The sequence below is a fragment of the Balaenoptera physalus genome (genome assembly GCF_965194825.1).
Source record: "Balaenoptera physalus genome assembly, chromosome: 14".
Taxonomy (NCBI): domain Eukaryota; kingdom Metazoa; phylum Chordata; class Mammalia; order Artiodactyla; family Balaenopteridae; genus Balaenoptera; species Balaenoptera physalus.
In genome coordinates, this window is record NC_138893.1 from 87,298,776 (window position 1) to 87,312,735 (window position 13,960).

A 13,960-nucleotide genomic window follows, 5' to 3' on the forward strand; every position below is an offset into this window, starting at 1 on the left:
CGATCACCAGGACTCCAGCCCATGTTTGAGGGACCCTGAGAAAAGCATGTTTATCCTAGGAGCAATAGCGTTTCCAGGAGAAAACACCAAAGTCCTTGCCCATGGGGACATCTTAACCAGCCTCAGCCAAGTCCTCTCTGTGGGCACCACCGTGGGTTTCCCGTTCTACCAAGTCAACGTGGGTTATTACACCATGGTTCCACAAGGTTTGGGGGAGCATTTTAAAGTGAAATGAAAACAATAAGAGAAAAACAAAGGATACAAAAGAACATGAGAGCAACTTTAAAGAGAAAAAAGACTGGAAGGGTATACATCAATATATTCCTCATGCTGTCAGGGTAGCAAGTCATTTGGGTTTATTTGTGTACTTCTCAGCTCTGCAAGGAGCATGTCTTGCTTCTATAGTTCTTTAAATTATCATAAAATGTATTCAACAAACAGAGATACTCAATGAGTAGAGAGTGGAGAGTGGGATCGAGAGCCAGACAGGAAAGAAAGTGACCTTTTAAGCCTCAGAGAGGAAAGGTGGCAGCTGGAGCATCACACACAGCATCAGGTCTAACCAAGACCCCCAGGGGCTGTGGCAGCTGGGGAGGCCCCAGGGAAGTGCGGGTCACCCTTCAACAGTGATCGGAACACTCTCCACATGCCAAGGCCCACAGGTGGGTTTATCCAAATCGGCAGCATCTGTGCTACAGTGAGACCTTCCCTAAGATCAAATCCGTCTCTGATTCTCCTTCGAGGGCAGGCATGTAGCAGACAACCCTCCCCCACATCCTCCCCTTACCCCCGCAAGAGAAAGGGGCTAGAACTGGGAGACCTCCCCACGCGGAGGTGGATTCCTTACCTTGTGTTTTCTCATAGCATTGGTCAGAGAGCTCACTACGTCTGTGCCCTGAACTCCCCGCGCCTTAAACTTCTTTGTCCATGAAAGCAGGACACCCTGGGGGAAGATTTCAGATCCAGACAAAATGAGGAAGGCACTCAGTTCTGAAAATGAGCTGCAGAAATTTCATGCTTAAAGTGTATCCGCCTGTGGCCTTCTCTTCTTTAAGCTGAATCACACCAATCCTTTCAACATTTCTCCAGAGGCCTTTTCTAATAATTTCGACATGTTTATTACTCTCATCTGAGCAGTTTAAAACATAATACATAGGGGCAGAAAGAACAATGGCTGCAGAGTCAGAACACTTAGATTCATAAGACATTGTCAAAGTCATTTAACCTCTCTGAGCCTCAGTTTACTCATCTGTAAAATGGAAACATCACTTCCCTGCCTCTGTCACAGGACTGCTCTGATAGAAGTACCGGCACACGGTAGATGCATGATGTGTGCAGAATGCCTGGTTTGCCAGGTCCACAAAGCAGAACTGACATGTTACCTTCTAAGACTCCCTCAGGGACTTCATTTCAACTTAGAAAAATAGTTCTCAATTTGCATTATCAATTATCTGCTTACAAGTGGTGTTTCTCAAGAGTTTCATGTCTAACATAGCAAATAATCACAGAATTTTTCAAACTGGAAGAGAACTTGGAGATTAAGAGACTTGCCCAAGGTCACATAGTCAAGAGGAGCTGAGCCCAAACTTACTAACTCCCTGACCATCCCCACCCCCTCAGTTTACGGATAAAGCAGCCAAGCTTTAGAGAGGAAGGAAGCTGTTCCAGGTGTCACAGTGAGTGAAGGACAGAGCCCAACTGGAACACAGGTCTCTGACGCCCCCCTTCAGTGACCAGGTTTTTCCCTGCACCACAGCGCTGCCTAGTGGTAGCTCTAAATTCTGCCCTCATGGGCTATGGTAACGTCCCTGCCCCACCAGACAGAGGAGTGAGAGATTGTAGGGTGGTGTCCCCCCAAAAAGGATGCTAGGGACAATGTGGGACCTGTTGGGGGGAGTATATATGGGGCAGTGGGGAATAAATGCATGTGACATACTGTTAAGTGAAAAAAAAGCTGTACATACAGCTACATATTTTTAAATTACACATACAGTATAACACCAGTATTTAATATAGATATGACTGGAAGGAAAACCCAACAATTCTAGTAGGGCGTATCTCTGAAGGTTGGCATTAGAGGAGATTTCTATTTTCTTCTTTAAACTTTTCAATTCCTACCCTCTTTCCTCTCTCTTCTTTTTCCTACCTTGAAAAAGTATTACCATTTTATCATCAAAAACACACACACACACACACACACACACACACACACACAAAGAAATTTCTCTTTGGCTAAGACTTTTCCGTTCCCTCACTTAAACAAACAAAACAACAGCAACAACAGAGTGACATCCTCCTTTAATTCCAATGCCCTGATCTTCTTTAATCATTTTTTAGTTTTACAAAGAATCCCCCTTAGCCATACCTCCTCCTAAGAAGTCTTCCCCTCCCCACCTCCTTCTGCACTTACATGGTTCATCAGACTCCACCTTCTCCAAAGCCCTTATTTTCATGTCACAAATCTACATCTGCAGCAGAATCACGGTTAAACAGCTATGCCCACTCTCGGTTATTATTACTAACGCATTTCCTTGTGGCTGAAGCTTTTCTACTTTAGACTTCACTGAAAGGCAGCTTGGGAGGAAATTTTATAAAATGCAGGTAATTCAACTAGACTTTGAAGAGAAAAAGGTTTTCCCTTCCTCGATATAATCAAGCCACCCTTGCCTCGTTTAAATGTCGTCTGAAAACCCTCATTGGGATACAACACAAAATGGGTTAAAATGCTTTCAGGCACCTGCTGGCATTTTAAACAACATTCTAGACCTGTGTCTTTTTGGAAAGTCAGTGTGGTCAGGGAGTTTGTGAGCTTGGGCTGAGCCATTCTTGGCTGTGTGGCCTTGGGTAAGTCTCTTAACCTCTCTGAACTGCATTTTCTCAAATATAAAGTGGAAATAACTACATCTCCCTCATATGATTGCTTTGGGATTTAAATGAGGTTATACACATAAAGAGTTCATCATAGTGCAAGACACAGTGTCAAAATCTGAGATACAGTCTATCATCATCACCATCATCATCATCATCATCATCTTCCTTCTTCTTGAGGTCTCTGTTCCTAAGCTCAAATAAGAGGTCTTTAACTATTTGGTGAATTGAGGCCTGATTCCTGACTCCTCCCACTTCCCCTACTGACTCGGGGGAACTCTGCTCTTCCAGACTGCAAACACAAGCGAAGCTCCACCTGGCCTCTTCTAACATTCCCTGAAACCTTCTTCACACTATTTTTTTCAAATTCTTTCTCAAGAAAATAATTAAAAAGTAAACCTCAGCCCATCTCCCATATAGATAGATGATGGCAAATTCCCATTCAACAGAATCCAATAAATGATTGATTGCACCTTTCAACTGTCAGATAGTTATCAAATAGCTATTAAATATAAGACATTGTGCTAGAGACCCTGGGGATGGAGAGGAAGAACAATATAAAATAGTGCCTGCCCTCCAGAAACATCTGTGGAATTGGGGGACACGTACAAAAGAATGAAGAGACAAGGTGTATAGGGACAACTGTCAAAACCTTGCAGCTACCATTGATCCACCAGGCACAGTGCTCAGCGCATTACAGATGCTTCGTCTAAGCTTCACCTCAGCCCAGCAAGTAGATATTATCCTTTTTTTACAGATATGAAAACAAGGGACCCAAGAAGTTAAGTAACTTGCCCAGGGGACACAACTTGTTCTGAACCAGGATTCAAAGCCAGGTCTGTGGAATGTGAAAACCCATTCCCTTTCCACTATCCCATTATCAATAAGCGGCTCAAGCCAACAATATCAAACACATCCCAAGTCAAGGTGGTCCATGAATTGACTGTGAGCTGGGTGTCATGACCAGTCTGTGCAGCAGGAGCTCACAGACCACCACCCCAGGCAGGAGTGGCCTGGGGAGACCTGACTTGTGACAATAACCCCCTGGCCCCAGAAAGCTCATTGCCCTTTTATATGGCCCCTTGTTTATTGTCACAGATTCACGCAAGATCAGCTTTGCCTTCTGCCTGTTTACAAATTGAAAATCTGAGGAAATCTGAGGCACACAGAGATGGATTACCGGAGACTCCAGCTGGCTAGTGGCACAGCTTAGACTATACATCCCAGGCGCTGGGTCTGCTCAGTAACACTGTCACTCCAATGACCCCACTTCAGTCCTCCTCCTAAGCGCTCACTGTAGAGGGAGACTCCCCAAGTCTTCCCCCTCTTATTCTAGTTAGCTGTGTCAATGCTTCTGAGAGTGGTCGCCAGACCAGCAGCATTCGTATCACCCGGTAACCTATTAGAAATACAAATCTAAGGCCCCACTGATTAAGAAACTCCTGCATGGGGGCCAGCAATCTGTGTTTAACAAACCCTCCAGGGATTCCGACGCAACCAAGGTCTGAGAACCACTGAGCTTGGTGGTGAAAACCATGTCGTTCCCTGTGCTGTGCCCCTAGGACACAGTGTAAAATCAAGGCGGCCATGTTAACATATTCCCTGCCTCACAATTCCACCTCACTGTTTAAAAAAAAAGAAAAAACAAACAAGAAAACTCCTGCTGATCTCTCCTGTTCCCAGCCTGACCCCTGCACGTGCCATTCTCCAGCCCCAAACCCAAATCCTATCCAGCTCCTTCCCTCCCTTGCGCCAGCCTTACCTCTTCTAATTTAGTCTGTTTGCAGGGAAAAGAAAAGGTTAGGCCAAGAGGTAATTTCTTCTGCATCAGCTCTTTGGTTTTCATGAAATCTGCCAGACAGTCAGCTACGTATTCAAACAGCTGCAGAGAAGAGAAAGCACAGGACACGGGGCTAAGGCACGGTCACCCAGGAACTTGATGCCAAGGCCTTCCCCCACCTTCACAGAGCCCCTGCCCTGCTACCTCTGTGCCATTCCCTCGGATAATTTCATTGGGTGTTGGGTAGAACTGACTCTCCATCTGGACATTTCGTTTCCCCTCTTCGGAGACTTGCACCTTCAAGACTCGAAACTTAGATCCTCCAAGATCCAGGGAAAGAAACTCCCCGTTTTCTATTAAAAAACAAAGCCAAAAAAGTTATCATTTATTGAGGGTCTGCTAAATAGCAAGCTCTGCATTCGAAGTTGGAACTGTAATAAATGTCATGAAGTCTCATAACCACCCCACAAGCCAGGTATCATTATGCCCACATGCCAAGACTCCAGAAGTGTGCCCATTGATTTGTGCCCTCCAAGGGGCAAAGCTGGGGTGTGACCCAAGTCTGCCTGCCTCTGCAGCCTCAGCCCTGCCCACTGGGCCATCCCGTAGGGAATAAACGTGTTCATCTGGAGAGGGCAAGTGTGAACTCCCTTCACACAGGTGGTGTTAGAAATGGGCCTTGACAGTGGAGCTTATTCTAGCCCGCCACAACCCCGGCAACTGGGAGGAGAGAGCTGATACTCCGGGAAACGGGCAAACGGCAGAAAAGGCAGGGGGAGTGCAGGGAGGAGAAAGCAGCCCCATACGAGCCTCCGTCTTATGAGCAGAGAGGAGACACTCCAGGAGGGAAAGGAGACGAGAACCAAATGCTGGTCCTTAAGGAGCCAAGGATGCTTAATATTTTGGGCCAGAGCCACTCCAAAAGGAGAAAATGTAACCTGACCGAGTCCAGTATAAGACAGATGCTATTAATAAAAAGGTGGAAATGACACACATGTTGGGGTGAGGCAGCCCACCCTGATGACTTCAACTCGGATTCCAGCCAGAGCTCCTGCCTAGGACCCTGCCAGTATCTTCAGCATCAGCCACGGATATGGGATGGGAACTCATGTGTGCAAACCCTTGAACCAACAAGTCTTTGTATAGAATTATCTGTGCTGGAAAAGTGGCTGCATGTACCAGGCATGCTTCATGACATATGGCCAAGGCACGTGTAAGTGAAACTCCGTGACCACAAATATGGTCACCCAAGTGGCCTTTCTTTGGTACCATGTGACCCTAAACACAGCTGCATGAATCTAAGGAACCAGCTGGCCATTCAGATTCACTCCTTGTGAAATGTGAAAAACATAGAGGAAAATTGCTAGTAGGTGGTAAAAACTGAAGTGGAAGCATCCCAAACATCAGAGGTCAGCTGGGTAGCCAAGGTGGCCACATGTATGTAGGCTGAAACCGTGGAGGAAAATTCCTAAGTTCCAGTTCCCCTGAAGCCTGAGTGTACCACGGTTCCTGCCCTCTGATTCCCACAAGGTCCTGTGTGTCTCCCTTTTGGGTTTATGTGTCCTTGTACTACAAGCCTCCTTTCCTGACCTGCCTTGACTGGGTTTCTCTGTTCCTAGCAATCAAGGAACTAGTGGCAAGCCCTCCCAATGGCGTGGAGCACCGCTCTTCAAAGTTTAATGTGCATGTGAATCGCCCAAGAGTTTTGTTAACATGCAGACGATGATTCAGTGGAGGTGGGGCCTGAGATTTTACATTTCTAAACAAGCTGCTGCTGCAGGTCGGTGGAACAAGGTTTAGAGTCCTCATTTATAGACCCAGCCAGCTGGATATTTTGCTTTTGTGGAGATTTCTGGAAAGCAAGATTCTTATCTCCCTAGATCAGCCCTGCAAGGAACGTGATGGAGCCATTTATTCAGGGAGGGACTCCAAGGACCTAATCCTGTGCAACTTTATTAGCACTCATCATGTACCAAGCAAGAGATGCTTTCACAGGTGTTATCACAGGTGCTGCACAGGAAAGAGGGTAGATCACACCATCCATGTACGTACGAACATTTACTGAGCACTGACTTTGTGGCAAGTGACATGCCAGGTGCTAGGGATGCAAAGATGAAAGACTGTGGGCCCCCTGGGAAGCCCATCAGAAATACAGGCAAGTAAATAAACCATTTCCACACAGTAGGGCACGTGCTCTGATTGTGGGAAGCACAGGGAGCAGTGTCTAAATCAGAGCAGGAGTCAACACCCCAGAGGAAGTGATACAGAGCTGAGTGATGAAGAGAGCGAGTCAGCCAGCCAGACAGAGGCGAGCAGGGGTCCAGGGAGAGGAGGCCATGAGCAAAGGAATGAGATTGCCTGGGGCGGGAAAGGTCTGCACTTTTGAGCAGGAGGGATGTGTGACAGAAATGAGACTGGCAGGCAGTCTCAGGTTAAATTAGGAAGGATTTGGAAAAGCCACCCCACCTCCAAGAAATTTGGGATTTATCCAGAAGGTGAGGGGGAGCCACAGAAAGATTTTAAGAAAGATTTTAACCAAGACCTGATTGAGATGTTGGGAAAACGCCTCTGACACCAACCAGGATAGATTGGAGGATTTTAATAAAAACCGCACGGTGTGATCCCTTCTGTGACTCTGACACAGAGAAAGGACTCATTGGACCCCAGGGAAAGGAGGACCTGCCTAGAAGAAGAGGGCAACAGCGGCAGGGGGGCCATCAGGATCTTTACGGTGATTATTAAGATCATTATGACCTCTCATCATGGGGCTGTAATGTACAGCTTGGTGACCATAGTTAATAATACTGTATTGCATATTGGAAAGTTGCTAAGAGAGATCTTAAAAGTTCTCATCACAAGAAAAAAAAATTTGTAACCGTGTGTGTTGATGGATGTAACTCGACTTTCTGTTGCAATCTTTTCGTAATATATACAAATATTGATCAGTATGTTGTACACCTGAAACTAATGTTATATGTCAATTGTCACAGTTTTAAAAAATAAAAAGAATACTAATTTTTAAAAAGAGAAATGATCTTTCAAGGAGGTGAGGTGTCCTTGAGAATCCACCAGCTGTAGACGATCCTCCAGTGACCTTTCAGGGGCTCCAGGCAGCCGTGGACGCCAGGGGTTTCCTTCTCCTAAGCCATTGCCAGGGCTTGTGCTCCGGCTCCTTCCCCACTCCCTAGTGCAGCATCTCCCAAAGGCGCGGGAGGACTGAACGTGTATATTCCTGGAGATTCACCATCTCCAGGGGGAGAGGCCTGAGAAGCCATATGTTTAGGAATCGTCCCAGGTGAGTCTTATGCTCAGGCAAGTGCGGGACCCCTGTCCTAATGCAGACCCCTGAGCCCATCAGCTGACAATATTGGGGCTCCTGGGCTCAACCTGCAAGGCTCACCCTCCGGGAGGCCTAGGGGGCTGCCTGGAGACAGAGGCCAAGAAGAGAGGCAGCTGGGATGGGGCCTAAAGAACCACTGTCACCTTCTAATCACAAGATGGGCACTTCCTGTCCCCCTTCCCTGGTGACTGGCAGAAGAGAAGGCACAAACGATAACCATGCTTTTAAGGCACTTGTAAGAACAGTCAACTGCTGCTCCCTGACTGACAGGCTGGGAGGTAACTAAGGCTCAATCAGGTTACCCCCTCTCTCAGGGAGGTTCAGATGAAAGGAGGGGAAACTAGAGAGTAGGCAAACTCAAAAGGATTTCTCTGGAAATTGAATACATTTCTGAAATGGAGGCCCCAAGAGACGAGGATATAATTATGAAATCATACCACCAGCTCCCAGGAACTCTGTAGGACTTGGGACATTTTGAATAGTTGAGAGCATTCCTTCCACATGACCTTATCTGATCCTAACGACCCTACAAGTTGGTGGGACAAACTGGCCATGTCCCTTTTAGTAATGAGGACAGGAGTACAGTGGTTCTGGGACTTAACAAGGTCACCTGGCTCCACAGGGACTCTGGGCCCAGGGACCTCACTGCAGCAGGATCACTGGTGAGATTTATTGTGTGATGAGAGGCTCTAAGGAGACAGTGAAGAAAGGAGGTGGTGTCTCCTGGCCTGAGGAGGACGCAATTTCTAAAACTTGGTCGGTTTCACTTCCAAACCTTCCTGAAGCAGCCGGGGTCGGGAAGGCACACCTGGCCAGCAGCCTCACACCATCAAAGTCCACTTTCCCTTGCTTCTGGGGACACACCTCTACAAGAGGAACCAAAGCACCAAAAGCCAGGAGGACTCTGACCTGGGGTTCCCTCCCTCACACACCTCATGATTCAGGTGCTTCCTCAGAATGCCCCAGATGATCTATCAAGGACACAGTCCCCACAGCATTCTCAAAGAGCAGTGTCAGAACTCAGCAGAGATTTCAAAGCAGGACTGTCTCTCTCCACAGCCTGTGTTCCTCCATGGTGGTACACCGCCCACTACACAACCGCCACCAGCAAGGGAACGGGTCTTTCCCATCACAGTTCCCAGTTCTCACACGGCAGAGCCAAGCTACTTGGGCCCAGGCATTGTCCCAGAGGGGCCCAAAGCCCACTAATCCGATCAAAGGTCCCTGCTCCTTCAAGAGCCCCAAAGCCCCTGCTGGAGCTTGGCTGCAGAACTGGGGCCCTGACATTGAGGAAGCCCCTTGGTCCTCACTGTGCTCATCTGACCTGAGGATAAGAGTCACACCATGGGGTTCTTATGGGGATTGTATGAGACAGTGAGTCCCTAGCACCGCATGACCATAATAGGTGCCTGGTAGATACCAGTTCCTTTCCCTCCTATGGCGTTACCCAGAGGCTGAGAGTGAAGGAGTTTGATGGAACCTCATAGATTCCCTCCAGAGGTCTCTAGGCTGTGGTAAGCAAAATAATGGCTCTCCCAAGATGTTTACATTGTAATCCCCAGATCCCTATGGATATGTTAGGTTATGTAACAAAGGGGAATTAAGGTTGCAGATAGAATCAGAATTGTTCATGAGTTGACCTTGAGGTTGGGAGATTATGCTGGATTATCTGAGTGGGCCTATGTAATCACAGGGCTTTTAAATGTGGAAGAGGGAGGCAGAAGGGTCAGAGTCAGAGATTTGAAAATGCTATACTGGGGCTTGAAGATGGAAAGGGGCATGAGCCAAGGAATGCAGGTGGCCTCTAGAAGCTGGAAAAGGCAAGGAAACAGGTTCTTCCCCAGAGCCTCCAGAAGGAATGCAGCTCTGCCAACACCTTGATTATAGCCCAGGGAGACCCACTGCAAACTTCTGACCTCCAGAGTTGTAAGAAAATTAATTTGTGTTGTTTAAAGCTGCTAAGTTTGTGCTAACTTATTACAGCAGCAGTAGAAAGCACATTTTACAGATAGAAAAATTAAGGCTAAACATTTTGCCAAAGGTCACTGAGATATGACAGAGGTGGGCCTAGAACCTAGGTTTCTTCAATTATTATTTAATATTTTTGCCACTATGTCACACTATCTTCCACTACTTCCTATCTATAGCCTAGAATCTAGATACCTAGGAGTGAAATGCCATTTACTATCCATTCTACAAATATTTCAGGCCTAGTATGCATCAAGCACTATGCAGCGCTCAGAGCGCTGTGGTGAAGAAGACACAGACCCTGCCCTCAGGGAGTGTTGGTCCAGTGGGGAGACATTCATACACAGCAGGGTGACAGGCGCTCTGATAAGAACCTAATCCAGCATGGGGATGCTTCCAGATGGAGGCAGTAACCTCTACACTGAGATGGAAAAGCCAAGCTGGTGTTCATAAGGGGAAGAGTGTTGGGATTCTCCAACAGGAGAGGGAACAGAGTGTGTAGGGCTAAGGCAGGCAGGGAAGAAACAAGGTGCATTTGAACTTTGGCTCAAAACTTTTGGTACCGAGCATGACTGAAGCATAGAGAGTCGGGGGGTGGGGGGGATGTGGAGAGAGGGCTAGAGAGGTAAGCTAGGGAACAGGAGCAAACTTCAGTTACCCATCAGCCAGGAGGGAACCAGGGGGATCAGGGTCCCTGGCGGCCCCCAGCCCCACTCACCTGAGCCATCTGGAATGGCCCTGACAAAGGTGGGCAGCATCTTCACCGACGCTGTGGGGTTGGTGTCCTTCCCCAGGCCCTTCTGCATCTCAGCCTGGAACCGAGACATGATGTCCAAAAGGGTCTCATCGGAGAGCCGCATGTGATACAGGAACCTGTCCACCTGGAACAGATAGCAGAGTGATCAGGGTTGGCTGCCGGGGACACCTGCCCTCTATTCAAGGCTGTAAATTCCCACTCCAGGCATGAAGCTGCATTCCTGACTCGGGACAGCTTCTTGATGTGGATTCCCAAAGGTCCCTTGCCTGACCACTCAACAAGCTGGGGAGTTAGAACAGAAGGGAATGGAAAGCCAGGGAGGTGGGGACTTATTCCTCTGAAAAACAAGCTCTGAGGAAAAAATGATTTCCCCATTTTTCTGATGGGACAATGGAGGGGCAAAAACGAAGAAGGATTCAATTTCTAATTCCCGGTTCAAGGCCCTCACCGTTGTCCTATTGCCTCTCCTCTGGAAAAGACTAGCTATAGCTTGAACCTCAAATTCCTAAACATGGAAGCTTTCTTTTGTGCAATGATAACAATATATATTCACACGTTTCCCCTTGTTTATGGGCCGCTAGGAAGATCAGAGCTAAATTCAGTTTCCAAGTGCAACCTCTAAAGTCCAGTGCTTTTAAATTTCCATTTTGTTTTTAACTGAGGTTGTTTTGACTAAGATGAAGTTTAATTTTTAAAGCCAGATCAAATTGCTATTGGAAATGAGTGCATGTCACTCAAGTAACCAGAAAATTGGGACAAAGGGCCGCTACCCCAGTGGAGGGAAGATGTAAAAATTACTATTGCTGGGCACAGTCCATTTGAAGGTAGTAAGTCACATCATATTACCTTCCTCCCCATGCTAACGCTAATCACTTGGTGGTGGCAGCCTAGATTCCCAGGGCTCGCTGGGATGGAGTATCAGGAGGAGGGACAGTGGCATAGGTGCCCTGTATTGCCACCCTGCTTTATCTACTGAACAGCCTCTCTACTCATCCAGGTCACAAGGAGGCTTCATCTTGGCACATTCCTGCAGGAATTGCTCTCCCACACTTTTATCTAAGGCTAAGAACATTTGTTGCAGTATACAAAGTGCTTTCATGTATGTCACCTCATCTAACCTCCAAGACATCCATCTGAGGCAGTCAGGTAAGGCCAAATTATTGCTCCTAATTGAGAGATGGGGACTCCAAGGCTCAGAGCCATTAAGCAGCATTAGGAGGAGAGCCATCGGTAAGTGGCAGCCCTGGGACTATAATGCAGTCTCCATATTCCTCGCTCCATGGCCTGGTTTTGCTTCACAGCTTTGTGCAGGACCCACAAGCCCAACAGACAAGTTATACCAAAGTCCAGGGGTCACATGACCTTTATCATAAGACAGGTACCCAGTCATCAGCCAGGCCTAGAGGCCAGGCATCCCAGTTCAGTCCAGGGCCAGTATGGAGTCCTAAGCCAGTGAAGTGGTCCATGGCTCCAGGGGCTTGGGGGCCAGCGAGAGGCCAGAAAACCATCAGAGAGCCATTAACAAAAGAGGACAATTGGGCTTTCAGCATATTTGAGAAGATAGGATGGAACCAGGTCATGCTTCATTAAGGGCCTTCTGTTCACCCCGAGTCTGTTTATGACTAATTGGTTGGCACAGCAACACACAAGGAGAAAACCGACAGAAGGGACGTGACCCAAGTAATTGGGGCTTGGGGAAGGGTGAGATGTACTACACGGAACCTGAACTTGCTTCTTTGTCACCCCAAGGTCCTTCAGACAGTGCCCCTGAACGTACTGCTCATTTCTGCTCAGCCCCAGAGTATAAAGACCTCCTCCAGGTAACCCCGTAGCATCATCCTTTGTATGTAAGTAGTGGTTTTGAGGCCCTTTGGGGGTAGTTTGCCAGCTGAAGTTTAACAGTCATTCAGGACTTTGGGTCACTACTCCTGCTCTTTCAGTAAGTTAAAGTTATGACAGACAAATGTCAACTTAGCGTCAGTTTCTTGTTTATTCTTTGTATCTTCCACAGCACCTGGTACAGTAGTTAGAAGGGAAGAATGAAACATACGTTGGGACAAAAAGGCTGTATTTTAAATCTAAACAGGTGATTTGAGGCCCGTATAAGCAGGCCCACAAGTCGCAGGCACCAAGGAAGGGTACTTGAGTTCAGAAAACCAAGCCCACTCTAGGAGTGACTCACAAACCATGTGACACGGGATATCTTCTAAACAAAAGAGCCAACAAGCATCACATTTAACGTATGAAGAGCAAATTCAAAAATGCAAGCTCAGAGCTGCTGAATTACAGGATGTGGGAGCCGGAAGGGACTTTACAGATCACTTAGTCCAAAGATCCTGTATTATGAATCGAGAGTCATAAAATGGTTCAACTCTTGAACCCAGTGATGTCACTTCTGGGAATCTATCCTTAGGAAACAATCCTAAATATGGAGAACATTAAATACACACCAATGTTTATCATAGCAATATTTTATTTGTTAAAAAAATGTTTATGAAAGTGGCTGAATGTCCAACAAGAGGGAAAAGGTTAAATTATGGCATATCCAACTTGACTGAACATTAGGAAGATAATTATGGAGAAATGTACTGAAGTGGTTACGTTATAACAGTAAGTGAACTATACAGATCCACAGTGGTATGCTCAATATAACTGTAAAAACATCCACTGTGAAAAAAGACAACCAGGGCTTCCACGTGGCAAACATGACAGTGTTTGTGAGAAGGGTGGGATTAAAGGTAACATTTCCACTTTTCGTAATGTTGACTTACTAAACTGTAAAAAGTACACAGGGAAAAACCTAACCAGTTCTTCTCTTATGAATGAACAATCTGCAGGTCAGTGACCAGACCCGGTCCAATGTTATCAATAGGTCAAATAATGTCACTACATCGAATTGGAAAAGATCTCCTCTCCTCTCCCCTCCCCTCCCCCCTTCCCTTCCCCTCCCCCTCCCCTCTCCTCCCCTCTTCCTTTCTTCCTTTCTTTTTCTTTCTCTTCCTTCCTTCCTTTCTCTTTCTCTACCTTCTTTCCTTCCTTGTTTCTTCCCCTTCCTTCCTGTTTTGTTTTGGTTTAGTTTTAATGTTGGTATAAGGAAATTTTAAAAAATTGTTCCAGGGTCTGAATAGTAACCCTCGTAGGCAAGTAGCACCCAGGATCTTGACAACTCTAGAAGCAGGAAGCACAGAAACTATGGAGGGGACTGGCTACCTGACTGGGACGCAGAAAGAGCCCGTGCCTTTTGACC

The 13,960-nt window shown here is 46.8% G+C and overlaps 1 protein-coding gene and 1 long non-coding RNA gene across 6 annotated transcripts in view; one reads left to right on the forward strand and one right to left on the reverse strand.

Annotated features, from left to right (window-relative positions):
- LOC309642742 overlaps positions 1–13,960 on the forward strand; it is a 335,590-nt gene that overhangs the window by 135,866 nt on the left and 185,764 nt on the right. The window lies entirely within an intron of this gene.
- HKDC1 (hexokinase domain containing 1) overlaps positions 1–13,960 on the reverse strand; it is a 265,615-nt gene that overhangs the window by 28,692 nt on the left and 222,963 nt on the right. For all 5 annotated transcript variants that reach the window (XM_082424443.1, XM_082424446.1, XM_082424444.1 and 2 more), the window contains 4 exons: positions 10,675–10,837; positions 4,853–5,001; positions 4,631–4,750; positions 848–943 (listed from right to left, as the gene is read on the reverse strand). In XM_082424443.1, the coding sequence (XP_082280569.1) occupies positions 848–943; positions 4,631–4,750; positions 4,853–5,001; positions 10,675–10,837 (528 nt within the window). The remainder of the gene's footprint in view (positions 1–847; positions 944–4,630; positions 4,751–4,852; positions 5,002–10,674; positions 10,838–13,960) is intronic.